The 27646-nt window shown below is 45.4% G+C and overlaps 1 protein-coding gene across 2 annotated transcripts in view; it reads left to right on the top strand.

Annotated features, from left to right (window-relative positions):
* ACACA (acetyl-CoA carboxylase alpha) overlaps window positions 1-27646 on the top strand; it is a 257765-nt gene that overhangs the window by 211795 nt on the left and 18324 nt on the right. For both annotated transcript variants that reach the window (XM_056865593.1, XM_056865594.1), the window contains exons 46-50: window positions 2928-3024; window positions 10133-10229; window positions 10829-10964; window positions 19488-19665; window positions 20847-20959. In XM_056865593.1, the coding sequence (XP_056721571.1) occupies window positions 2928-3024; window positions 10133-10229; window positions 10829-10964; window positions 19488-19665; window positions 20847-20959 (621 nt within the window). The remainder of the gene's footprint in view (window positions 1-2927; window positions 3025-10132; window positions 10230-10828; window positions 10965-19487; window positions 19666-20846; window positions 20960-27646) is intronic.

Here is a 27646-nt window from a genome sequence, read left to right as displayed (position 1 = left end):
GACTGAATTGGGGACCTTCTGCATTGCAAAGCCTGAGCTCTAACACTGAGATGTTGGTCCTTCATGAAATATCAGTCCATCTTTGCAAAATATCTAGATCATCTTATTGCCAAAACCGGGGGGTTGGGGGTGGGGGGAGGCACTCTGTGAGCCAGCGTGGTGCAGTGGTTAAGAGCAGTGGACTCTAATCTGGAGAACTGGGGTTGATTCTCAACTCCTCCACATGAGAGGCGGACTCTAATCTGGTGAACCGGGTTGGTTTCCCCACTCCTCCGCATGAAGCCAGCTGGGTAACCTTGGGCCAGTCACAGTTCTCTGTAAACTCTCTCAGCCCCCCACATTACAAGGTGTCTGTTGTGAGGAGAGGAAGGGAAGGCGATTGTAAGCCGGTTTGTTTCTCCTTTTAAAAGGTAGAGAAAATCAACATATAAAACACAACTCTTCTTTTTCTAAGCTTGCTTTAAAAAAAATTAAGCACATACATGTAGACACATGAACGGTTTTTGAAAAAGCAATGCCTTTATTGACTTGGCTGCCTTTTGACAAATGTTGGCATTGAAAGGAAGAAAAACCCACCTCATAGAGTTATTTATTTAAAAGCTGGCAAATTCCCGTTTGCTCCCTGGAATCTGTCGTTTAACAATAAATGATGCCTTCTGCTGATAAATGGCTCTCTTTATGTAGACGAGCAAATTAAAGAGGCTGTTATGGCTGAGGGTGGACAGACGTTTCTTAATAAGCATCTCTTCATGCAATTTGTTTGAAGCTTAGTATCTTATCTAGGAAAGGCCTCCTCTGAAGGTGTGTGTGTGTGAAAGAGAGAAAGATGAAGCTTGGGGGGTGAGAAAGGGGTGGTCCATACAAGGTGCCAGCTACAAACACAACCTCCTAACGTCTTGTAAATGAAGGTAAACCTGACCAAGCCTCCCAGATCCCTGTTAAAGCTTTTCACCCTGACCCACTGTGGCCCTGCTGCTGCGGGAGGTTTGTTCCCCTGCTGTTCCTGCTGCTGTCAAAAGTAGAGCTTTGCCTGACATTCCTCCACTTGAGAATCTGCAGTTAAATGTCAATGTGTATGAATTCAGCTCCTCTCTCTCACCTTCTTCTGTCTTGTATGAACAAAAGGTGGGCTAAAGCTAACTTGGTTACCCACAATGTACAAATGCAGAGCAAATTTTTTTTATGCTAACATGAATTCTAAGCCAGGACTAAACCTGAGCGAAGATTCCCAGTTTGTGTAGTGAGCACTAAGTCCAGTTAACCACATGTGTGCATTCCTGTGTACAAGTAACTAGAATAATTCTTAAGCCACCATTCTTTTATTCCCTCCTCCTGCAGGAAGAGTGAGGGGCCAGATGTCTGTGTTAAGTGGTTAAGAGCAGTGGACTCTAATCCGGGGAACCGGGTTTGATTCCCCACTCCTCCACATGAGCGGTGGACTCTAATCTGGAGAACCAGGTTGGTTTCCCACTCCTTACATGAAGCCAGCTGACCTTGGGCTAGTCACAGTTCTCTCAGAACTCTCTCAACCTCACCTACCTCACAAAGTGTTTGTTGTGGGCAGAGGAAGGGAAAGAGATTGTAAGCCGCTTTGAGACTTCTTTTAAAAAAGGTTGAGAAAGTCAGCATATAAAAACCAACTGTTCTTCTTCTAAGCCAGGGCTTGTGCGCATTTTAATTCAACTGCTGTTAAATTTGATGTCAATCAATCAATAATTTATTTTCAGTCATAGACCATAAATGAAGTGAATTTACATAGTTAAATAGTATAGAGTAAAACAAATACAAAATGGATTTGCTATTAAAATGGTTAAAAATGACAAAATTACCAAGATACATAGCTATTTAATATCAAAACAAATACTAAATATGGGTAAAATTACAATGCTTGATCGTATCCAAAGATTACAGAGGATAAAACTAGAAAGAAAAATAAATAAACGTGCATTAAAACTGTATGATTCATTCTCCATTTTCTTGGCTATTGTAGGTTCTTAAGCAATCTCTGCCTGATTTTAATTGCTAGCCAAGCAAATCTAGCCATGATTGCAGATAAGTTAGCAATTGTATCCGATAGGAGGAACACTAAGCGTAGCTTTCTCAAAGGTCTGGGGCAAATTGGATGTCAGACTACACAGCTATGTCCTCTCTAAATGCCCTGTTAGTTTCCAGAATAGCATGGAATCTTGTGGCAACTTATGGTGGGAAGTGCCATCAAGTCGCAGTTGACTTGTGGCAACCCCAGGACCGTTGGGTTTTCAAGACAAGAGACGCACAAAGATGGTCTCTCTCTCTCTCTCTCTCTCTCTCTCTCTCTCTCATACACACACACACACACACACACACTCACACTCACTCACTTACTCACTCTACAAGTTACTACAAAATGTGTCCATAAGGTCAAATGTTCCAAGAGATGTGTGTCTTGCATTATACTGTGAAGCTCTAATGAAGAAATCCGGTCCAGATTGTGCACAGTCCCGTCCAAGTCAATGAAGATGACTCTTAACTGGTGTTGGGTTTGGCAAAGCAAGTGGAGTAGTGTGGCTAAGCCTCTGGAGGTGGTAGAAAGTGCTGTCAAGTCACAGCTGACTCATGACAACTCGGTAGGGACAGGTCAAGAGCAAACAGAAGTGGTTTGCCATTGCCTGCCTCTAAGTAGCAGCCCTGGACTTTCTTGGTGGTCTCCCATCCAAGTACCAACCAGGGCCAACCCTGCTTTGCTTCTGATCACCCATCCAAGTCCTAACCAGGGCCGACCCTACTGAGCTTCTGAGATCTGACAGGATCAGGCTAACCTGAACCATCCAAGTTAGGGTGGCTAAGCCTCTAAAGAAGAACAGTTACTTTCTGTAGCATGCTGGCCTTTCCTGTATAATGTTGCCACTCCTCATATTTTCTTCTTTTTCTCCCCCCCCCCCCCCCAGCTCAAAAAGGCCAGTGGCAAAGTGGTTTCTTTGACTACGGCTCTTTTCTGGAAATCATGCAACCCTGGGCACAGACAGTTGTGGTTGGCAGAGCCAGGTAAGTCTTAATAACAAGCAGTTACACACAAAAACATATAATAGCTTGTCAGAACAACATCCCTGTAAGGTAGGTCAGTAATATTATCCGTGCAGGTGTCAAGGGGAGCAGAGTGGCTTACTTAAGTTCATGATGGAGGCAAGATTCAAACTGGGGGATTCCTGACCTGTAGCTCAACTTTGGTGCTGTGCTGTAAAAGCAGAAATACTCAGCTTTCACTTTAAGCAATGAAAGGGCTTAGTTTGAGTGTGGGTCAAGGGAATGTAAGTAGAGACCTCTGGAACAGGGGTGTCAAACATAAGGCCTGCACGCCAGATCTGGCCCCTTGAGAGCTCTTATCCGGCCCACGAGCCAGCTGAGCCAGCCACTCCTTCCAGTCTCAATCTGGGCTGGCGAGGCATGGCCCTGCCCGATCAAGTGACATTGATGTCCTATCCAGCCCTTGTAACGATTGAGTTCGACACCCCTGCTCTAGAAGGTGCTTTTGGACTTATAATGTCCTCCCCTTCTGTCCATGGCTGTTCGACATCACTATCTCCCCTTTTTGGCTGTAACTTCCCTCTCTCCCTCCCCTTTACAGAAGAAACTGGTGTGTATTTCATAATAAAGAGGGATCGGATAAAGGAGGGGTCCCCAACCCTTTTCAGCCTGTGGGCACCTTTGGAATTTTGACACAGGGTGGTGGGCACAACCACAGAATGGCTGACTTAGGAGAGAAGGAACTGAAGTGCACGGAATGAGAGGGGTAATTAAAAATATATATATACTGGGAAAGAGGAGAGAGAGAGAGAGAGAGAATAAAACCAATGCTGGTGGGAGGTGCTGACAAAATGCACAACCAGTCAGGTATCCAGTGGCCCTTCAGAAGCCCTGCTGGGCAGGAGCCCCACCTCCTTTCAAAATACTCTTGGAAGATTATGCTGGTCTTTGACCGTAATAAAAGTATTTGATTTGATCACTTTGAAGATGCCAGGAAAGGTGAGGTGGGTGCCATGGTGCCCACAGGTGATACATTGGGGACCCCAGTGTAAAATGCCTTTATATGATAAAGAAAAGTGAGCTTGTGTGGGGTTCTTTTCCCGTCACCACTAAACCAGTGCAGCCAGTTTCCCTGGCCTTAAGAGCAGGGCTTCCTTCTAGGGTACAGAGCCACGATCTGTCTCATAGGCTTGAGCCCCTTCACCTCTCTATTTTAGAAGGAGGTCAGCCTTATCCATCCCTCCAACAAGCACAGTCCTGCAAACATCGTTCAGAAATATATTTATGTATTGAAATGTTTATGGCTTGTAACTTATGCTCTGTACAACAATTAAACTCTTCTATGTTTGACCAGACTGCTCCTTTTCTCCACTTTTTTTTTTTTTGCTGTCAAGTCACAGCTGACTTGTGGCAACCCTGTAGGGGTGTCAAACATAAGGCCCACGGGCCAGATCTGCCCACTTGAGAGCTCTTATTCGGCCCGCAAGCCAGCTGAGGCTGCCCACCCCACCCCCGATCTGGGCTGGAGAGGCATGGCCCGGCCCGACCAAGTGACATTGATGTCATGTCCAGCCCTCATAATAATTGAGCTTGACGCTTCTGCTGTAGGGTTTTCAAGGCAAGAAATGTTCAGGGATGTTTTGTCAACACGTGCCTCTGAATAGTGATGCTGGACTCTTGCTCTTTTCTACTGCGGTTGACTAACATGGCTGCCCATCGTGATCTAACCACGACCGACCCTGCTGTGTGCTCCAACTAAGCACTGCTATGTTTGACCATACCAGCTCATTTTCTTCACTAGCTAGGGCTAAACCCCTGGAATGCATGAAGTAACAGTGGACATTGCCTCTGAGTATGTACAGAGTGGAACTGTCCTCCTCAACACAGACTAACCAGTTCATCCTCCTAGCCCTTAAGGTTAAGTATAGACTGTGATTTTAATTACTTGAAAGCTGATGGAATAGATAGGATCCAGAACTGAATCTGATGATCTTCAAGATCCTTTTTAATTTTATTCTGTGATCTTTTCAGGAGTTTCTTGAACCATGGTTCCCCCACCCTGACACACACACCCTGCTATACAGTACAAAAAAAACCAGTTTGCAAGTGTGAAGCTTGGTATGGTACGCCATACAGAGCAGTACATCATGTTCTGAGTAAAAGGTTTCTCTAAAGGTAGAGTGAGAAAGATCTGTGTATTTCTGGAACGTTTGCTTATTTCCCTGGTTCCTTCCCCTCCCCCACAACCAGTTGAAGTTCTTATTCAATTATATTACCTATAAAAACAATTCTATAGCAGGCTTACTGGTCCCATAGAATCGAAAACTCAAAGGTTGAGAAAAATACACAAGTGGTGTAAGAAAGGAAGCAAGACTTGATTTTTAGTCCTTCCTTCCTTCCTTCCTTCCTTCCTTCCTTCCTTCCTTCCTTCCTTCCTTCCTTCCTTCCTTCCTTCCTTCCTTCCTTCTCTCTCTCTCTCTCTCTCTCTCTCTCTCTCTCTCTCTCTCTCTCTCTCTCTCTCTCTCTCTCTCTCTCTCTCTCTCTGTGTGTGTGTGTGTGTGTGTAAATGAACTGATAAATGAAACTACTATATTCTGAATAAAATTTTCTGGATGGTCTTCAAAGGGAACCTCCACTTCCTCCTGGATAAAGCACATATCTAAATATATGTAATATAAATATAAATGAGGTCCCCCTTTTTTCCCCAATCAAGGGAATGGCACGTTCATTCATGGATATGGAAGCAAGTATGGGGGTGGGGAACCAGACACACACAGCCCCATCCTGGATTTTATTTCTTTGTCATGCTGAGTTGAGCCAGAACATTGAAAGAATCTGGCAGGATGCAAGGCACTGCGGCGTAGTGGTCAGTTTTAGACTAAGACCTGGGAGACGTAAGTTCAAATCCCTCTTCTGTCTTCATGTGTATTAAGTTGACCTTGGGCTAGTCACTTTCATTCAGATTAACCTACCTCACAGGATTGTTGTGGGGACAAAACAGAAGAAGGGTGATCCTTTAGTTCCTTGGAGGAATGGCAGGGTGGAAGTGTGGTCAATGGAAATCTGGAATTGATAGCTTTTGTCTTTTCTACAAATTGCTAGCGATTACTTACGTTGGTGTCCCCTGTTTTCTCATAATTGTCTCCCAAAGCAGATTGTCAATAAACAGAGACAGCCTCTACCACCCCTTTCAAGTTTTTAATCTAAGAAGATAAGAAATCAAAGGGGAGAGAGAAAGCAAATTGTTTGGAAAATTAGGGTTTTTATACAGTTTTATACAATTTTTATTCAAGCAAGCTGATCTTCCCTTAACGGCACTCTTGCTTAGATGAGAACAGTGGAGCTACCCAATGACTGTTGTTCCTCCGGTCGGTAATAGAGGCCAGGATGTTCCTCCTCTTTCTTGTACAGTCTCAGGACAACTGGCAGTTCTGATGGAAGAGGTGATAAACCACCAACAGGACTGATTTGTTTCAACCACGGTGGCACTCTCGGAAAAACACACACACATACATATGTACTCTTCCGGGATTGCTGCTGTAAGTGCTGCCAAAACTCATCTTTTTGTATGTATGTTTGGAATATACGTGCCATTGGTTGTAAATTGTCTCTTTTTTATTACACCTTGGTACCTTGTCGAGGGACGTACCATAAAACAAGATGTAGCATCTTCCTGGGCTATCCCTGACAAATATTTATACAAAGTTTAATGGAAAACAGAAGTTGCTGGCCGAGGCTTGTTTCTCTCTCCCCACCCTCCTACTATACACATTTCTAAGTCCAATAAATAACAGTAATACATGGGATAAAGATGTCCTTCTATGAGCTCACATGAACCCCGGCACGGAGGATAGTAGTTGCCACTTAAGATGGAGCCAGCGGCGATATCTTTCCCAGCTGGATTCTTCGGGTGTGTGGTGGGGGGAGCCCTTGCAAACTTTGTGGTGCTCATCAACAGTCTTGTTTGGGCTCCACAAAGGGTTTTGGGGGATTTTGCTTTGGAGTCACTTGCAGAGGAGCAAGCTGGTGACCTGAGAGACCATTTCAAAAAAGCCAGTAATTTCACCTGTTGGTGCAATGAATGATTTGAGAGCATTTAAAAAAAATAATATATTGCATAAAAGGGAGGAGAAAAATCCCAGAGGCAAAACTAATTTATTGGCTTTGTTTATTTTTATTTTATTTATACGCCACTTTTCTCTCCAATGGGGACCCAAAGTGACATCGTTCTCCTCCATTTTATCCTCGCAACAAGCAAACCTCTGAGGTAGGTTAGGCTGAGAGTGTGCCACTAGATCAAGGTCACCGAGAGTTTCCATAGTGGAGTAGGAATTTGACCCTGGTTCTTCCAGATCCTATTCCACATTAGTGGCTATCTTGGTTGCACAAGCTGTGGTCTCCATGGGTCGTTTTTCAAACTTTCTGCCTTTACTAAACCTTCAATAGAGACCCCTTTCTGGCTTGGACCAAAGATCCATCTAGCCCAGCGTCTTGTTTCCTGTCATGGCCAGCCACATGTCAACTGTGTGGGCTCAGATTTTAGTAGGTATTTAGGGGAGGAGAAGTTTCATAATTGTGGGGAAGCCACTGAGAATGTTCTCTTGTTTGTTTGAACTTGGTTCACTGATGTACAACTTAGAAAATGCTCTTTCTTGCCCCTGGTGGTGATGCTAACATAAAGGAGATCTGAGGCCCGTTTATGCTGCAGGGGAGATGGAAGATCAGGGTGGAGTTGGTGCTCAATGGTGGAACACCTGCTTTGCATGCAGAAGGTCAGTCCCCAGCACCCCCCATTAAAAAGGATCTTGGGTACTGGAGGAAGACCTTCGTGTGACTGACGCCCTGGAGTATGGTGGCCAACCAGAGGAGATTATTCTGAGTGAGATGGACCAAAACTCAAGAGCGAAATTTTTGCAAAGTTTCGGAGGGTCTACAGTAGAAGAGCTAGATTCGAGTCCCGTAGCAACTTAGAGACCAGCAAGGTTTTGGGGATATAAGGTTTTGAGAGTCAGAGCTTCCTTTGTCAGAAGCAGTCAGAATGGAGATTTCTGAGTCCCAGTCAGAAGGTGGGAGGGGTGTTGCAAATCTCAGGATGTAGAGGTAAAATGCACATTGTAATAAGCTTGATTAGAGTGTGTGTGTGTGTGTGTGTGTGTGTCAAGTTGCTTCCGACTCATGGCGACCCCATGAATTGATGTCCTCCAAAATGTCCTATCGTTAACAGCCTTGCTGAGGTCTTGCAGACTTAGGGCCGTGGCTTCCTTTATAGTCAATCCATCTCTTGTTTGGTCTTCCTCTTTTCTTGCTGCCTTCAATGTTTCCTAGCATTATTGTCTTTTCCAGTGAGTCTTGTCTTCTCATAATGTGACCAAAGTATGATAGCCTCAGTTTAGTCATTTTAGCTTCTAGGGACAGTTCAGGCTTGATTTGATCTAGAACCCACTGACTTGTCCTTTTGGCTGTCTACAGTATCCATAAAACTCTCCTCCAACACCACGTTTCAGGAATCAACTTTCTTCCTGTCAACTTTCTTCATTGTCCAACTTTCACACCCATAAATAGTAATGGGGAATACCATGGCATGAATCTTTTCTAGCTCCTTCATGACTGTGCTACCCAGTCTCAATCTCCTTTTGATTTCTTGGTTATAGTCTCTCTTTTGGTTGATGATGGAGCCAAGGAACAGAAAGTCTTGAACAATTTCAGTTTCTTCGTTGTCTGCCTTAAAGTTGTTTAATTCCCTAGTAGTCATTACTTTCGTCTTCTCGATGTTCAACTGTAATCCTGCTTTGGCACTTTCTGTTTGAACCTTCATCAGTTGTCGTTTCAAGTCTTTGTTATTTTCTGCCAGTAAAATCTCAGTATCTCAAATTGGTAATGTTCCTTCCACCAATTTTCACTCCTCCTTCATCTAAATCTAATCCAGTTTTCCTTATGGTATGTTCTGCATACAGATTGAACAGATAGGGAGATAAAATAATCCTTGTCTGACACCTTTGTTAATTGGAAACCATTCTGTTTCTCCATATTATGTCCTAACAGTAGCCTCTTGTCCAGAGTATAGGTTACACATCAAAACAATCAGATATCGTGGCACACCCATTTCTTGATTAGAGCAGAGGGAAATTGCTTGGGGACAGAAAAATAGCATCTGTGGGGAGATAAGAATCCTATGTCCCTATTCAGCCATGGGGGTGTGCATTGTTCCAAACTTGTGAATGAATTCAGGTTCAGCTATCTCACATTATAATCTCCCCTTGAAGCTTCTCTGTTTGAGGACTGTCATTCCTAGGTCAGCAGTGGAATGACCTGGAAGATTAAAATGTTCTCCCACTGGTTTTTGAGTGAATAAATGGACATAAATCTGACTTTTAAAACCACAACACTCCAAAACCAGTGTATCTGATGAAAGGAGCTTTGAGTCTCGAAAGCTTATATCCTGAAAATCTTGTTGGCCTCTGAGTTGCTACTGGATTCAAATCTAAATGTTTGCAGAGTTTCCTTTGTAGGAAGAACCATTGGCAATCCTAAGAAGGTATACTCAGAAGTAAGTCCCATTTTTTCTGTGAGTTTGGTTCCTGAAAAGTGCATGGGATTACACCCTAATCCTTTCAAGCAGACAAACCTTTGTTAGCCAGCTGAGACACTGATGTTTGGAACGCATGAAGCTGCCCTACGCCAGTCCAGACCATTAAGTTGTCTGGGCCAGTACCATCTACTTTGAGCAGCAGGGGGCTCTCCAGTGTATGAGGCAGAGTCTTTTCCCCTGCTGTCTGAGATCCTTGAACTAGGGGAGGGGAGTCAATCTGGGACTTCCTGCCTGCAGAAACATGTGTCCTGCCACACTCCCCTCCCTCTCCCCTGCCCCGAAGCAGGCTTTTTTGTTTATCTTTGCCATCGCAAAGATCTGCCTAAAATGTTCAGCAGTGCATGTGGCTGGTTGTTTTTATGATGATTATCTGTATATTGTTTTGGGCCTCTCCTGTTGTTGTCTCTCTGGAAATACGACTTCATTAAAGTTTGTGGTCTGGTCAAATAAACTAACAAAGATATTGGAGTGCCCTGCCGCTGCGTTTCAAGTGTTTGGGGAGTGGTGGCTTATGGGATGATGCACTTTGTTTGTTATCAGGCTCGGTGGAATACCTGTTGGAGTCGTGGCTGTAGAAACCAGAACGGTGGAACTGACCATTCCTGCAGATCCTGCAAACCTAGATTCAGAAGCAAAGGTAGGGTTGGCTTCCAAACATGGCATGGGGCTTTTGGGGACATAACCTGACCCATGGTATTGTGGGCACTTTTCTGAAAACGAATGGTTTTTAGGCAGGGGTTGTGGAAGAGATACAAAACCAAGGTAGGTGATTTCATGGAGATCAGGGGTCCCCAAACTTTTTCACCCTGCAGGTGCCTTTAAAGTTCTGGCACAGAATGGTGGGTGCAGTCACAAAAATGACTGCCACATAACGGCTGCTGCAGCTTACCTTCATTCACACGGCAAAGAACCTTGTGCAGTGGTGGCAGCTGCTGCCAAAGCAACATTTTTTAGAAACCTGCACAGCCAACCAAATCTCCAGTGGCTGATCAGAAGCCTTGCTGGGCAAAAGCCCTATCTGACATTGCCTGATTTCTAAAAACACTTGGCGGGCACCAGGAGAGATGTCACTGTGCACCACGTGTGCATCCCTGATGTAGACCAACCATTTTGGAGGGAGAGGATGCTTTCAGGCTACAGAGAGTCCTTGCCCAGCAGAACTGGGATGACCGCAGATTCCCATCTATTGTAAAACAATTACTTAAGTGACAGCATGAATGTTCTCCTTTGCAACAGATCATCCAGCAGGCGGGCCAGGTGTGGTTCCCCGATTCTGCCTTCAAAACGGCACAAGCAATCAAGGACTTTAACCGAGAAGGGCTCCCCCTGATGGTCTTTGCAAACTGGAGGGGCTTCTCTGGAGGCATGAAAGGTGATTATTCCAAAACTGGCGTCGCCTTAAAAATGTAGGGATGGACAATTAATATGCAACTGGAGGCGGTGTGTATACAGGGGGTGAAGGGTGGTATGGATGTGAGAAGCTCTGCTGAGGAGTTGGGGATTGTTTGGTGGAAAATGCTAAGCTAGTGTCAGCAGAAGACCAGTGGATCCAGCAGTACAGAACAGAAGCCCAGGGCCACCTTAAAGTCTAACAACATTTCAATGTTGAAATAAATACTGTTAGTTCATTGTAGAACTTTTTTAAAAGTCCAGTGGCATGTTAAAGACTAACATGCCCTGTCCCTTTTCCAAAATCCAAGAGAACCAGCATGGTGTAGTGGTTAAGAGCAGTGGTTTGGAGCAGTGGATTCTGATCTGGAGAACCGGGTTTGATTCCCCACTCCTCCACATGAGCAGCAGAGGCTAATCTGGTGAACTGGATTTGTTTCCCCCCTCCTACACACGAAGCCAGCTGGGTGACCTTGGGCCAGTCACATCTCTCTCAGCCCCACCTACCTCACTGGGTGTCTGTTGTGGGGAGGGAAAGGGAAGGGGATCGTAAGCCGATTTGAGTCTCCCTTAAATGGCAGAGAAAGTCGGCATATAAAAGCCAACTCTTCTTCTTCAATGGAGACATGGGTGACAATAAATAATGAAAGAAACTGGCTTGGATCCAGCCAACCTTTTCGCTCCGTCTCGCTCAATTCCCTTTCATACTGCAGTTCCTGTCCTATATGGCTTTTGTACACACGGGGCCCGTAACTCTCAGCATAGCCTTTTTTTGGTGGCCAAAAGGGATTCCTTCTTCCTTGCTCACAATGCATAAAGCCTGTTGGATCCAACCCACGTTTTGCCCACTTTGGAATGTGAGCTTGAACAGTAACCAGCATAAGCTGTGAGCTTTTAAATGTGTTTCAGCAACAAAGCACTCTGAATGCTGCCATAGGAGTTGTGGGGTAGTACATAAAAAGGTGCTGAGGAGGGTGGGAATCAGCCCAATATAGGATTCCTGACACCTGTTTGGGCACCAAGCTCTGTTTCTTCATGCCGAATCACTTGGTGCCTTCCCAAAAGAGGGAAAGGAGAGGTGTTTAAATGGGCATTCAGGTTTCTGTGCTGCCCTTCCTAAGTTCAGAGCTGTTCACAAGTACTGAAAACAATTTCTGGTCAGACACCAGTGAAGTCAGGAGGTGGTTGTAGGAGAAGGGAAGGAGTGACCTGCTCATTGCTAACTGCAAGAGATTTCTTTTTTCCTGACTCCAACTCCTGGGGTGGGGTCCTAACCAGAGCTGGTTACATAGTTAATGGGAACCACTCTCTTCCTGCTAATAATGACAGTGCTCTCTTTACTGTTCCCATCTGCTGTATGAGCATGATAATACTGGCCTGCCTTACAGGGTTGTCGTGAAAATTGCAACAAGATACATGTGAAGTGTTTTGAAAGTCATAAAATAGTGAATTGATATGTAACCTGTATTGTGTTTTCCTTAAGTGAAGTGCTTCATGTACATTATCTTGTGGTCACAGCAACCCATTAGGCTAGGCCAGCACAGTTAACTCAGTATTGCGGGGGGTGGGGGACTATGCCAGAGAAGAAGGCTGCTTATTGATGCCAGGAGCAAAATTTGAGCTTCCAGGTCCTAGCCTGGTCACAGAATCATAGAATCATAGAGTTGGAAGGGACCACCAGGGTCATCTAGTCCAACCCCCTTCCCAATGCAGGAAATTAACAACTACCTCTCCCCCACATCCCCAGTGACCCCAACCCTCCCCCCACCATGCAGGATCCCACAAAGCTCTTAAATTCTAGGTGACATTATAGGGTGCACCTAGGAGATCTTTCAGGAGAGAGTTTGTCAAGTAAGTGTCCACCAAAAAATGCCCTCCTAGCAGCAGGGTGGTGTCACCCAAAGACAGATGCTTCGTGGTGTTTGGGAAGGTATATATGGGAGAAGATGCTGTCTGTATCCAACATTGCCAGGCGTCAGAGCGCATCAATCTTCCCACGCTCCTTGGAGAGGCGTTTTAGATTCTGGTTTTGGTGTTGGCTGGCTGGACACTTTGGGGGAGGCAGAAGGGGGGGGGGGGAGGGGAGGATTAAGCAGGGAGTGAAAATAAACAATTATACCACCCCTCAGTGCGCCTAAGAACACAAATACATGCATATGTACACACACACCCCGCCAAGGAACGGCTGCCCAGTGGGGGAAATGACTCTAAAATTGTGTGTAATGAGTAGGAAAAGATTAGAGACGGCTCTTGCGATGTTGAAATTGACATTAGTGGAGGGGGTGGGTAGTGGAAAAACCCTTTACAAGTCAGCCTAGGAGGTCTAATTTAAGTCATTGCGTGTGAGTGTCTCCGTACGTGTGGGCTTGTGTGTGTATATATTTATATATGCATTTTATTTATCGTATGGATTTTTTTTTTAAAAGGTGTACCGAGAGGCGAAGACTGCCTTCCACGGAATGTGTTTTTTTCTGGCCGCCAGGCTATTCAACATAATGCAAAAATTAAATTATTTATTTTTAAAAAAACAAGAATGCCTTGAATATTTAGATGGAGAGAAGCAGTTTATTTAGACGAACCGCCACTGACCCACAACAGCGAGACGTCAAGCGTGAAATTTACTCGAAATTAGCACCGGGGTCTCGGGCTCAGCGTGAATAGGGTTGATAGGATGCAAATCCCAAAGATATTAAACCGCCTCGCTGGCAGCACTATGGGGTCGCTCTCGGTTGGTTTTTCATGTTATACTTATTATTTTTCCCCCACCCCCTGGGACAGGTTATAAATAACAATAATAATATAAAAAAGGAATGGTTACGAGAAGCTGTAGCCAGAATGGAAAAGGCCTTTAAAAAAGAAAAGAAAAACCTCTGACTACCTGCATGTTTGTCTCATGGCAGAGCCTGATCTTAATGGATTTGGGAGGCTTTTTATGTGAGTGCAGTGGATGTATGGCTTTACGTTTGGGCACAGACATGTCTGTGGTTTCTTTCTCTCTCTTTTTAACTCACGGGCTTCAGCTGAGCCGCTGAGGTTGATTCCAGTTTTGCTGCCTAGAATTGGTGGATATGGCGAGAGAGGAAGAGTTTGAAAGAAGGGCTGTGGGAATTCCAGATGCCCCAGGGCGCCTGGAAAATTTACCTAGTGAGGAAGAGGTGGTGGTATTAATTTGATGTACATAGCACCACCAATGTGGTGTAGTGGTTAAGAGCAGTGGTTTGGAGCAGTGGAGTCTAATCTGGAGAACCAGGTTTGATTCCCCACTCCTCCACATGAGGCTAATCTGGTGAACTGGATTGGTTTCTCCACTCCTACGCATGAAGCCAGCTGGGTGACCTTGGGCTAGTCACAGCTCTCTTACAGCTCTCTCAGCCTCACCTACCTCACAGAGTGTCTGTTGTGGGGAGGGGAGGGGAAGGTGATTGTAAGCCGGTTTGAATCTCCCTTAGTAAGTGGTAGAGAAAGTCGGCATATAAAAACCAACTCTTCTTTTACTTTGAAGAGTGCAAAATGGCAGGACCCTAACCCCCAGGAGCTGGCAATATACAATTTGAGATGAAGGAGATGATAAAGGGGTGGAACTGGGGCGCCACCGAGGAAGAATCTGCATTAATTTCAGTTACAACAATGGGGCATAGCTTCAGAGGGGAAGGGAGAATAAAGGGGTGTCCCAAAAGGTCAGAAAGGGAATTTAGACTGTTGATGGGGAGGGGTCGTGGCTCAGTGGTTAAGCATCTGTTTTGCATGCAGAAGGTCCCAGGTTCAATCCCCAGCATCTCTAGTTAAAAAGGACCAGGAAGTAGGTGATGTGAAAGACCTCCGCCTGAGAGCCTGGAGATCTGCTGCCTGGAGTTCTGAGTAGACAATACTGATCTCAATGCACCCAGAGTCTGATGCAGTATAAGGCAGCTTCATGTGTTCAGGTGACTTGTTGATCAATTTCTGCTTAGCCTCCTACCACCTGCTTAGATTCTTGCAAAGGGTTAGACCAAGTGGGCCTTGATTGTGATCCGGCAGAGTGCTTCTTTTGCTCTTACACAAGCGTTGCGAACTCAGGATGATGTGACACACAGGTCAGTAGCATTTTAAGTGTTATGTGATCCTCAGCATATACTCTTGCTGGGTGCATTTGAAACCCAAGGGTGTACCCTGAGGAGTCTAATAAGCCAAGGAGCAAACCTTGCCAGGGTAGTGTCAGCCCTCTCCAGGTGTCAACTTGTTGTGGAATCCTGAACACAGCGATGCCCATGAACTCTGTGGGCTTAGAAGGGCAGTAACATTGCTTAGAATGGTACTGTTACTCTTAAAATGCAAAGGCTTCTTTATTTTGGGAATTGCTACCCTGCCCTTCTAACCAAAGCAAACACTACATGGCTCACAAAAGAAGAAAGAAGCCACACGTCAAACAAGAGCAGACAGCAATAAAAACAGAATAACCTTCTGTTTCCTTTTTGTTAATGGCTCCCACTTTATGGAATGGACTCTCCGAGGAGATGAGAGAGGGACCAACCTTGGAGATTTTTAGGAGGCGGGTAGGGCATCTAAAGGAATGTAACGTCCAGGTGGTTTGCAGGAGTAAGCATATTTTTAATGAATTATGCCATTGTTTTAAACAGAGTGTAAGCTGCCTTGAGCTAGAAACAGAGAGGCGGGATTTAAATATTTTAATTAGTAAACCACACCCTAAGAGCCAAAATGCCAAGAACGACAAAAGGACTGTAAATGCTATAAAGTGGCAATAAATAATCCAAAAAACTATAAACCTGGTTCCATCAAACAGGGGAGAATAAAATTAAGATTACAACCAGCAACTGGCAATAAAATGAAGAAAAAAATCAGTGAGGGGGGCGGGGAAGGGGAGATACATGGAGGGGCACAATTTGGATGTCCCTCCACAAAAGAGCCTCCAGAAAATTATAGTTTGTACAGATCTCCAGAAGGGCAGGATTGAGGGGGCCAAAGCAAATGCTGGAGGCTGAGGTTGGGGAGCATGGGCCATGAATTCAGTAGCCACACAACTGGGGGTTATTTCTGCATTGGTATGAATAACATACTTGGGGCTCAGCGGGGACTTTGGTTTATCCCCCCAGATATCCTTGCCTTCATTTGTGTGTGTTTAAACCTTCTTCACTTTTGTGCCAACCAAGAGAATGTTGTCTTTTTCCCTTTCTTGCCCTCCTGCTTCTTCGGAGTAAAATATTTGCTCATGGCAGGAGTGAAAAATGCCACGCTAATTGCGCAATTATTTTATTATGGAGCACTACTACAAAAACGTCTCCTAAAGAATTCATTTGGTTAAAATAATTTGAATTGAGCAATTATTTTCTTAACACTGGAATTAGCTGAAAGGGGCTTCAAGTGGTTTATTGCTAGCACTACATAATAAAGTGATTGTTTAATTAGCAATAAATTTGTCATTCCCTTTCTTAAAAAAAAAAAAAGAATCTTTGCTTTCATCCAGGGATGGAATTTTTTAAATAAGTTTCTTCCAGCATTTTTAGATGCCCTGTTTATGTTTATCTGATGATAGTACATGAGCAATCCTTCAGTTCCTTTCAAGAGTGATACACAATGGCTTTTTAAAGCATTTTTCAAAACATGCATTTTTATTTTCCATTATTGGATGTAAATAAATGTGATGCTGCAATTGCTACTGGTAGATAGCCCTTATTTAACACTCAAGAAGCTGTGTGTTTCCCCACCATGTACTGAGTCAGACCTCTGGTCCATTTTGTCATGCATTGTCTTTCCCAGTCCTGAGATCTTGTTTTCATTGGAGATGGCAGAGGTTGGTACTAAGACCTTCTGCATGCAAAGCAGTTACACAGCCTCTAAGCCCTGGCCCTTCCTGTTATTCAGCAGCTCCAAGTCCTTCACTGCCTTGCTGCTCCCAATGGCTCTCAGAAGCAAAATAGAAGCATTCAAAACCAAGCAGCTGTCTGCCAGGTTGCAGAATTTTGTGCAGCTTCCAGAATGTGTCTGCTTGGTGCAGGATTTGGGTTATTTTAACACAACCTCCGTGTATGTTTGGAAACTGCTTATGCCAGGTTAAGCTGATCCCAATAGATTGGGATGGTCAAATGCAAGAGTTCTCTGGTGTGGCTGGTATCAAACCACATGGGTTATTGAACCGTGTTCTGGGTTAGGAAACCATGTTTTTAGAAGGCCGAAAGGGGTGACTGATTTTTCTGCTTCTGAATACCCCAACACCAGCCTGTCCCCAGTTCCCTTAAAATTAGTAGCACAGGTCCCAAAGTGTCTGTGGAGGATGCAGTGTGTGGTTTTGCATCTGATGCTCTTGGGAGGAAAGTTGGCAGGCAAGGTGTGGGAGGAAGGTACATAAATGCTGAATGGGCAAAGGCATTTTTAGAAGCCAATCGCCGGCCTTGCTACAGGCATTCTTCCCCAATAAAGTGGGGGCACCCTAACAGTGGCAGAATGCATGGTTTGTGCACACGAAGGCCCCAGGTTCAGTCCCGGGCATCTCAAATTGCAGGCTGCCTAACAGCAAGTGTGGGAAATAACTAAAGGTCCTGGAGAGGTGCTGCTCCAGGACTAGGCCTACCAGTGGTGGGGGTAGCCTCTGAGAAGCATCTGGGTCCTGCAAGGTATTTTTATACCCTTTCCTTAGAAGCAGCACCCAGTTTTGTTTTGTATTTTTGCCATCAAGTCGTAGCCGACATGGTAACCCCCCTAGGGTTTTCAAGGCAAGAGATGTTCAGAGGTGGTTTGTCTCTGCGTAGTGCCTACCTCTGTGTTGCCTACCTCTGCATAGTGACCTGGGTATTCCTTGGAGGTCTCCCATCCAAATACTTGCCAGGGTCAACCCTGCTTAGCTTCCAAGATCTGACGAGATCAGCCTAGCCAGGGCCATCCAGGTCAGGGCAATACCCAGTTAGCCTGATCTTATTAATCACTGTGACGACAAAGGTGATGGAGAGGGGCCATGGCAGAGAGGTAGACTATCTACTTTGCATGCAGGTTCAATCCCCAGCATCTCCAGTGATGTGGAAGATCTTGACCCTGGAGAGTTGCTGCCTTTCAGACAACAGCAACTAATAGACCTAGGGCCCCAACTGTGGCTGTTCTTTATTGATCTGTGATTGCATTTTGTGAGCTGTCAGATGTATATTGCAGCATGTCTGAAATAGCAGGGTGATCTGTGGAGAAGCTCTTGTGTAGACATGCGCATGGTCAATCCACTGATTAACTTTCTTTGCATGAAGCAAACATTGCTTTGGCAAATGGAAAGTGCTGAGCGTTGAAATATGCAAAATCCTGTTGGGGAAGTGCATGAGATCTGTGCTGGCTCAGTTGAGAGTCTGTCTAGCCCAGTGTTCTGTTTCCAGTAGAGAACAGCCAGATGCCTCCAGGGAACACACAAGCAGAGTGTGCAGGCAGGCACTAGGATCTGGGAGACCAGGGTTCCCGTCCCCACTCTGTCATGGAAGCTTGCTGGGTGACCTTGGACCTGTCACATGCGCTCAGGCTAACCTACCCAAAAGGGTTGTTGTGAGAATAAAATGGAGGCGAGGTGAATGATGCAAGCTGCTTTGGGTCCCCACTCGGGAGAAAGGTGGGATATAAATGCAATAAGTAATAATTTATTTTGCCTCAAGTCCTCATATTAGGAAGAATACTACCTCTAAACCTTTGTTATTACTTGTAGACCTATTCTCCAGAAATTTGTCAAACCATTTAAAAATAATTATTGCAAAGTAATATTCGTTCATTGATCTTAGAGTAGAAATATAATGTATTATATTATAATGATTTACTTAAACCACCTGAGACTCCATCTATAGGTAGGGATGAATAGAAGTGAGGTGATTTGTACTATTTATTCACTTATTTAATCATATATTGTTTATTCTTGCATTTACTTTTGAATTTCTTTATTTTCTCCAAATAAATGCTATGTTTCCTATTATATATTATGTTCACAATGTTATTTTCAAAGGGTTTTTTTGCATGAGTCCTTCGATCTCATCTGTAGTAATCACAGTTCTGTTTATCTTTTATGTTCTGTTTTTATCAGTATCATATATATCTGGTGTCCATTCACCATACCTTGTGGACGTGGTGGAGGAAAATGCTGTCAAGTCACAGCCTGCTCATGGCAGCCCTGTTGGGTTTTCGAAACAAGAGACATCCAGAGGTGGTTTGCCATTGCCTGCCTCCTCCTCATGCCTCTGGTGTTCCTTGGAGGTCTCCCATCGAAATACCAACCAGGACTGACCCTGCTTAGCTTCTGAGATCTGACAAGATTGGGCTGGCCTGGGCCATCCAGGGCAGGGAGTCCCATAAATTTATGCAGTGTATGGAAATAATTACTTCCTTTGAACTTGGGGCCTTTAGGGTGCTGTACGAGAGTATAACCAAGAGGCAGAATGGGAGGGCTGTAGTGTGGAAGGGGGCGGTGGATTGTTTTGTTGTTTGTTTTTGTTTTAATAATAAGACCTCATGTTTTCCATGTTTTAATAATAAGACCTCATGTTTTCTACAGACATGTATGATCAGGTGCTGAAATTTGGGGCCTACATTGTGGACGGCTTGCGGGAGTACAGGCAGCCCGTCCTCGTCTACATCCCTCCACAAGCAGAACTGAGAGGAGGCTCCTGGGTGGTGATCGATCCCACCATTAACCCTCGTCACATGGAGATGTATGCTGATCGAGAGAGCAGGTAATGCCTTCTGCCTTGTTCCTCATTCCTTGTGTGCATCTCTGAGATTCAAGCACTGAACTGGTTAAGCTAGTAGCCTAATGGCCGGCTTCAGCAGCATAAGGGCCTGTCTGTCTAAACAAGGGTCTGCTGTGACCTCGGATAAGGTGGGATGGTCCACTTTTTAAAGCCAAAAGGGGGCAAGAAGAGCAGAGTCCATCCTTCTGCAGTGCTTCTCATGATTTGGGCCTTTGCAGATACAAGAAGAGAAACAAAACAGAAGTCTAGTGGCTCCTTAAAGACTAACAACATTTATTCCAGTATGAGCTTTTGTGTAGCCAGAAATCACTTCCTCAGATATGATGGGAATAAACAAAATCATTTACCTCATTTTTAAAAAGTTGCAGAAGGGAAGGAGGAAAGAGGAAGGAGTTGAGCAAAGAGAGGGTTGTAAACTGGACGTGATTCTCTAGTTACACAGAACAATGGATGAAAGAGATCAGAGGTTCTAGCTGTTTTCCCACGTGATGAAAACAAGCAAGAGGGTAAATACAGGGTAAATAGCAACCCAATTAAGGAAGAGGTGGAACTTAACATAGTTAAGGAACTATGAAAGAATTAACAGACATCAGTACAGGGATATGGTATGATAGAACAGTCAATAAACGTTTCTAAAATAAGAGATGCCCTTCTCTTAAGGACCTTGCAATCTAAAATTTGACACAAGGGAGGACACAAAAGGAAAGGTAGGGAAAGGGGTTACTCCTAGTATCTCATAATCATTGCCACAATTTTCAGTCCCTGTCCTAATAATTCCTTTTTCACATCTGCAACATATGGAGTTGAGAGCCAGTGTGGTGTAGTGGTTTAGAGTGGTGGACTCTAGTCTGGAGAACCAGGTTCGATTCCACTCTCCTCCACATGAAGCTGGTGGGTGATCTTGGGCCAGTCACAGTTCTCTCTGAACTCTCTCAGCCCCATCTACCTCATGAGGTGTCTGTTGTGGGGAAGGGAAGAGAAGGAGATTGTAAGCCGGTTTGAGTCTCCTCAAAAATAGAGAAAATCAGAGTATAAAAACCAACTGTTCTCCTTCTCCTCCTCAGTTGAGGGGCCTTTCTTTCCCCTCGGGTAGCGTGCCCCTTCCAGCACCATCTCCTTCACAGCCTAAAACCACACAACCATCTTCCTTCTTCCTGTTTTAGAGGTGGGGTTCTGGAGCCCGAAGGGACCGTGGAAATCAAATTCCGCAAGAAAGACTTGGTGAAAACAATGAGACGAGTGGACCCCATCTACACACGTTTGGCAGAGCGACTCGGTAAGCCTTGGAAAGGTTACTGTCATGCCAATAAAACCCTCCTGCTCACCTTTAACACATGCATGAACTTGCTTTCCATTGAAGTCCTTTGGTCCATCAAATTCAATACTGTCTTTTCAGACTGGTCCAGGGTCTCAGGTGGAGGTCTTTCACATCACCTGCTCAAAACCCATCTCTTCTGTGAAGCCTTCCCCTTAACCCCTCTGTCCTCATCAGTGGGTCAGCGTTGTTGAAACAAAACAGAAGTCAGGTGGTACCTTAAAGACTAACATTTATTCCAGCATGAATTTTCGTGAGTCAGAACTCACTTCTTTATATGCTCTGAAGAGTCCCTCAGACACAGAATCCTCTCGGAAAGGCTTATGCGATTCATACCAAGCCTCGTTCTGCTTCAAGTCCTTCAACTTCTGTAATTTTCCCTATAAAAATGTGTAAAATGATTTCCTCATGTAGCATCTGAAGCAGTGAGGTCTGACTCGCAGAATCTCCTGCTGGAATAAGGTGCTGCTGAACTTCTGTTTTATTTTGCTACACAGACTAACAAAGATAGCCCTCTTGAATTTTTTGGAAGGCGCAGCATTACCGAGCAATTACCAAAGCCTTAGGAAGGGCCTGCCATTACACAGTCATGGCAGCCACCACAGCCTGTCCTCACTGTTAGGGTGGTGAACTTTGAATCCCCCCCAAAAAAGATTGCCCTACAGAAGAAGGGGGCCTGCACTCTCTTGGGCTGCAGCCACGCATTGTCGGATATTGCTCTGTCTTGGCCTTTGGCAGCTGGATTTTCCCTTGTCGACAATACAGGCTGGGAGTTGACTGACTGCTAGAGCGCTGGTAGGCCACCGTCCTGCCATGTGTGGATGCGGCCTTGATACGCTCGCTGCCTTCCTCTCCCCTCAGCCTGGTGGCCAGAGGGGCAGGTAGTGGTGGCTGGGAGAGGGCAAGCAAGTGAGAACGGGGACTGGTGAGAATGGCAATGCCGTTTCCTTGCCCATCTCTGCTGTCTGTGTCAGACCCTGCCTGGGAGGGGGCCCACAAGGCAGCCTTTTGCTGAGGGTCTCCCAAAACTAGGCATCTGCCTCAGTTCCAGTGCTGGTTCCTGGCGTGAGATACCCAGGCAGCTGCTTGGAGCAGCACTGTGAGGAGGGTGTTGGTGCACCACAAGGGCTCAGCTCCACAGGAGGTGACTGGCATCGCCTTCTAGGCCCTCGCTGCTGCCGTCTGGGTCTCGGTCAAGCCCGGGCAAAGGTGAGGAGCATGCCTTGCGTGGGCCAGTAAAGCACGTTGAAGTAGCCCTGCCCAATCCTTCTTTGTAATTGAAGTGTACATTGCTTCCCATTTTTCCTTCAAATTGTTCAACTTGCCTCTCTCTTCCCTCTCCCATTGTTGAATTTTAGATTGTATGTTCCTTGGGGCGAGGATCTCTCTGTTTTTGCCTGTAGAACTTTAGAAGGCCCTGTGTGCATTGATGGCTGTACATATGTTTTAAAAAGTACAGTAGTCTACATTAGAGACTGAAGAGGAGAAGACTGAGAGGTGCTGTGATAACCATCTTCAAGTACTTGAAGGGCTGTCATGTAGAGGATGGTGCCGAGTTGTTTTCTTTTGCCCCAGAAGGTTGGACCAAAATCAACGGGTTGAAATTAAATCAAAAGAGTTTCCGTCTAGACATTAGGAAGAATTTTCTAACAGTTTGAGTGGTTCCTCAGTGGAACAGGCTTCCTCGGGAGGTGGTGAGCTCTCCTTCCCTGGAGGTTTTTAAACAGAGGCTAGATGGCCATCTGTCAGCAATGCTGATTCTATGACCTTAAGCAGATAATGAGAGGGAGGGCATCTTTGCCATCTTCTGGGCATGGAGTAGGGGTCACTGGGGGGGGAGGTAGTTGTGAATTGCCTGCATTGTGCAGGGGGTTGGACTAGATGACCCTGATGGTCCCTTTCAACTCTGATTCTGATTCTAGTACCTTTTGGTGGTAGAAAGTGCCATCAAGCTGCAACTGATTTATGGCGACCCCTGGTGGGGTTTTCAAGGCATGAGACATTTGGAGGTGGTTTGCCATTGCCTGCCTCCATGTTACAACCCTGGTATACCTTGGTGGTCTCCCGTCTAAATACTGACCAGGGCCGACCCTCCTTAGTTTCTGAGATCAGACGCGATTGGGCCATCCAGGGCAGGAAAGATCTTTGTTGGTGGTGGTGGTGGAAAGTGCTGTCAAGTTGCTGCCGACTTATGGTGACCTTGGATGGCTTACAAGTCAAGATAGTCAGAGGTGATTTGCATTGCCTGCCTCTGCAATGCAACCCAGGTGGTCTCCCATTGAAATTCTACCCAGGGCCAACCCTGCTTAGCTTCCGAGAATCTCACAAGATTGGGCTAGACTGAGCCATCCAGGTCAGGGCATAGTAAGTACTTCTTACCTGCCTAATAAGTGAAGGTCAGAAATTGCACTCAAAATCACCAGCACTGAACACTCTTTCAGTCTGGCATCTTGTGTTAAGATGCACCTGTTGGATCCCACTAATCAGCTTTGGTAGCTGAAGCTTTTCCCTTAAGCGTAAAGATGCTCTTCCAGGTGTTCTGTGGCAGGGAAGGTTTCTGCTGCAGAAAACCTCGGCTAGCGGAACGGAGCCATAGGATGCAATCCTGCATCTGTTCAAATAAGACCTCATGAGCTTCCTGTGCTGGATTGCCCCTTGCACCCATGAATGGCGAAGCTGTGTGGAAAAGAACCATTTTGACATGTAAACCATGGGTTTGTACAAAACTGGAAACGCTTTCTGCATCTTCTGCCTTGCAGCACTTTGGGGAGGGGTTGCAGGAGAGGCCACATTACTCCTCTGTGGCTCCTGCCGACAACAACGTCCGATCTGCTGAACTTGCATCTTGGGGGTCCCCTCTTTTAATTTAGCCGCTGTTACGAGATCAGCCCTAAATAGCTCTCGTTGGGTACGACCTTCCAAAGTTATCGTCCTCATCCGAGGCAGAAAGAACACTTTTTTACTTGTATATGCCCCTGAAATCTGAAGTACGTCGAGAGCGCTCAGAGGGAGGTGGATCCGAGGTGTTCCCCCCCCCCCCCAATTCTGTTAACCTGAATCTGGAACAAACTTCCAGCCATAATTACGACGAGAGCAACGGAAGCGGCCGGCCCTTTCACAGCCATTCATATTGGGGGGGAGGAGAGAGGGAGAGACAGAGAGCACTAAAAGCTTCAGTGGCTGATAAGTGTCTTGCTTAGATGGTTCGTAATTGCTCTCGATGTTTGGTAGCGGGGTGCGCGCACACACAGCACACTCGTGCTTTCCATTGCTAGCGCCACAACAGGAAGAGCCAAGATTGTAGGACACAAACGAATTGCATAATTTTCTCTCCCTCTTCCTTCCCCCCCCCCCCATTTTTTCTTTCTGGCCAATTTAAAATTTGTCAAAGCTGGTCGTCTTCTGGATCACTGCCCTTTGATATTTCGCATACTCCATTTGCCACAAACAAGCCGCAGGGCCGCGGTTCATGCTGACTGCAGCAGAAGCGAGGAGCGTTCCATTTATCTTACACCGCCTGCTGTATACTTGCTCATTAGCTGGGGGTTCACTGCCTCTCTTAACCCCTGAATGGCTGCCATCATTTCTACCGAACGGCTGTTTTGTGGCAAGGAATGGGGGAGAGACGGCCACATCCGTGCCCCACCTGTGTGGCGCGGAGGGCCGGCTTTGTGCTGGGGGGTGGGGAATCCGAGGGCCGTGCTGTGTCCTCGTTCTCAACCTCAGCCACCAGGCTTTTCCTGACATGGGGATAGGGGCAGGAGAGCCACGTTGGGGGAGAGGATGGCAGATATTGAATAATGTGACACAGATCTGCTCATTATCCATTTTCGAGCACTGTAACTGAAATCTTTATTAGTTTTGTGTTTATTAAAATGTCACTCAGTGTTACACCGTGTTGAGTCTCGGCAAAAAGACTCAGGGCGGACTCGGTGTAGCAGGGCGGAAGAAAGGCGCCGCGTCTTGGCATTAGGTTGGTTAAACTTTCTAGGAAGCTAAACCTCAAGCGATTAAAACGGCAGTGGAGTGCATTTTGGGAGGCATAAGCCATGTAGACTTTTTAAAAAGAAAACACATGGCTTTGTCCTTGTACCAGTTTTGTCTCCAGAAAAGAAAACCAGACATAGAGGGGGAAAGTAATGGAAAGCCCACATTCAAAACAATCATGAAGAGCATATGAAACGGTCTCCAATCCCAGCATACATCCCAGCGTGCTTAATTCGGCACCCTCAACCAGTGGAACTTCTTGCCACAGGCTACTTCGTGATCGTTCTCTGGCCTTACACCAATTAGGTAGATTTGTGGAAGTTCAAGTTTCTCTGACAATAGCTGCAACTCCTCTCCTCAAGGGAACATAAGTCACAGTTCCTGACTATGCTTGACTCCTATCAGGCATCACCTGTGTATTAATGGCCTTGGAAGGGATCACGTGTCTTTCATGGGCTAGAGCTGTTGTCTCATCCTCACTGCTGCAGAGGAAAACCTTGGGGAGTTCTGTGGGCTGTGGGCACTGGTGAAGAGGGAGGTCAGCTAATTCGAAGGTTGATGGTCTGTCTTTGCCTGGCTCATTTGTAAGATTAAAATTAAAATGCTCGTTCACCTTTATTTATTTGCTTGCTGTTTGGTTTGGCGCATTTCCAAAACAGAAGATTCTTGGCATCTTATAAACGGATGGATCTTACAAACATATTCTGCCATTGATTTCAGTGTGACTTAGACGTGTTTTGATGGTGGTCAGCACTGTGGCCCCGATGTGTTATTTATGCCGAAAAATTGCGAGAGTTAAAAGCCCAAGGGGTACAGGACAAGAGGAGCCATTTTTCAAAATGCACTGGGAAAGAGCAGTGAGAAAGATAATTAAAGCCAACACTGCAGTTGTAGATGCCACCAAAACAGCGTTATTTTAATTTGCACAGCCAATCGGATCTCCAATCAGAACCACTGCTGGGTAAGAGCCCCACCTAGCCCTACCCACTTTCTAAAATCACTTTGCGGGTGCCAGGAAAGATGTAGCAGGCGCCGTGGTGCCTGTGGGTACCATTTGGGGACCTTTGACCTCGACAGTGACTTTCTGACTACATGCCAGCTCTCCAATGGCAAGTAGAAAACCTTGGCAGACGTTTTACAGTGGCCAGACCGTGCACAAGCCCATATCGCAATTATGCCTGAGTGTGTTCTTTTTTCAGTGATTTAGATCTTTTCCTGGAGACACAGGGAGTTTTTCTTGTGAAAAAAAATTGTCACTTGATTCTTTTGTATATATAAACCATTTTTAAAATACCATATTTACCTGAAAGGAAGTGTGGTATTTTTGTTTCTATGTTACAGGAGTGCCATTAAAAGGTTGTTTTACATACAAATTACAGGTATATGCTGTGGTTTTTTTAAAAAAGACTTTTTGTGCATAATAATTATTGGAGGATAATTCTGTTAATCATTGTGCAACATGATGGCTGAATTGAACCTCCATGTTCAGAGGCAGTCGACCTCTGACTAACAGATGCTGGGGCCGGTTCCCTTCATACCCTTGCTTGTGAGTATTTCAGTAGTACTGTTAGGGGAAGGTAGCTGTTTTAGAGTGTGTGGATTGTCTCATGTGCATGACACCTGGATCTGTTAGCCCTGCAGGTATTTTTTGCAGTGCACCTGTTTGAATTCATTAGGGGAAGGTGGATCAAAAGGTCTCCTGATATCAGAGGAAACCAGATTGAAATTGCCTCTGTTCCGTTCTAACTCTGATTTGAGCAATATTTGAGAAACAGTTTAGTATAAGCTCACACTTGACTTTCTTCCCTGTGCTGTCTGAACCGGCAGCCTGGTGTACAGTTCACTTCCAAATCAGAACTGCAAATGTTGGTTTGATTGACAAGGAAGATGTACGGGAGGGCAGGAAGGGAAGAGGCTGAATATGATCCTGGCTCTCATTCATGTAACATAAAGCCATGAGTTGGCTTTGCTTCTGAACTGAAGGCCTTGAAGGTTTATTCTACTGGAGGAGAGCACTTCTGGTAGCTGAATGGGTCCACAGGATCTGACCCCAGTCCAGTCTACACCATTGGTGAGTGAAGCAGGGCATTATGGCTTCCAGCCTGTCAGCTATCTTCTTACTTCAGAAGGAATTCTGCAATCAAGGAGAGATGTGACAACATTTTTTGAAGTAATTTTTTTTGTCTGTCCCGTTAAACTGGCCATGCTTCTTCTTCTTCTTCTTCTTTTTCAAAAGCGGTTTGATCCCGAATGTTATGGAAAGCCATGATTCATGGTCCCACCGAGCCATTTCCGCCCGGCAGGAACTTTAATAAAGACAGCTCTAGCCCTGACATTCTTGGAGGTTACAGTCGCTGCAGGACACAGCGCATCTCAATGACTTTTACTCTTGTTTCTTTCTCACCATGAGACGCACACAGGGGAGGGAATAACCAGAGCATTTGGCTTCTCACTTTGCAAAAGGCTCACCATTTAATGGGGCACAAAGTGAGAGACTTCAGATTTTGCTTTCCTTTTCCTGGCCCCTACACGTTCTTGGGGGTGTTCAGTATCAATTGATTTTTGCAAGCTAGGGATTCTGGGAGATTCTCAGCCCCTTCCGTAAAAGATTGTGCGTGTGGCGTGCCTGCGATAACACCTCCGTCACGAAGGTCACCCGCT

The sequence above is a fragment of the Euleptes europaea genome, chromosome 19, assembly GCF_029931775.1.
Source record: "Euleptes europaea isolate rEulEur1 chromosome 19, rEulEur1.hap1, whole genome shotgun sequence".
In the NCBI taxonomy this organism is placed as follows: Eukaryota; Metazoa; Chordata; class Lepidosauria; order Squamata; family Sphaerodactylidae; genus Euleptes; species Euleptes europaea.
Note: the sequence above shows the minus strand (reverse complement) of the source record. Positions and strands in the feature narration are given on the sequence as shown.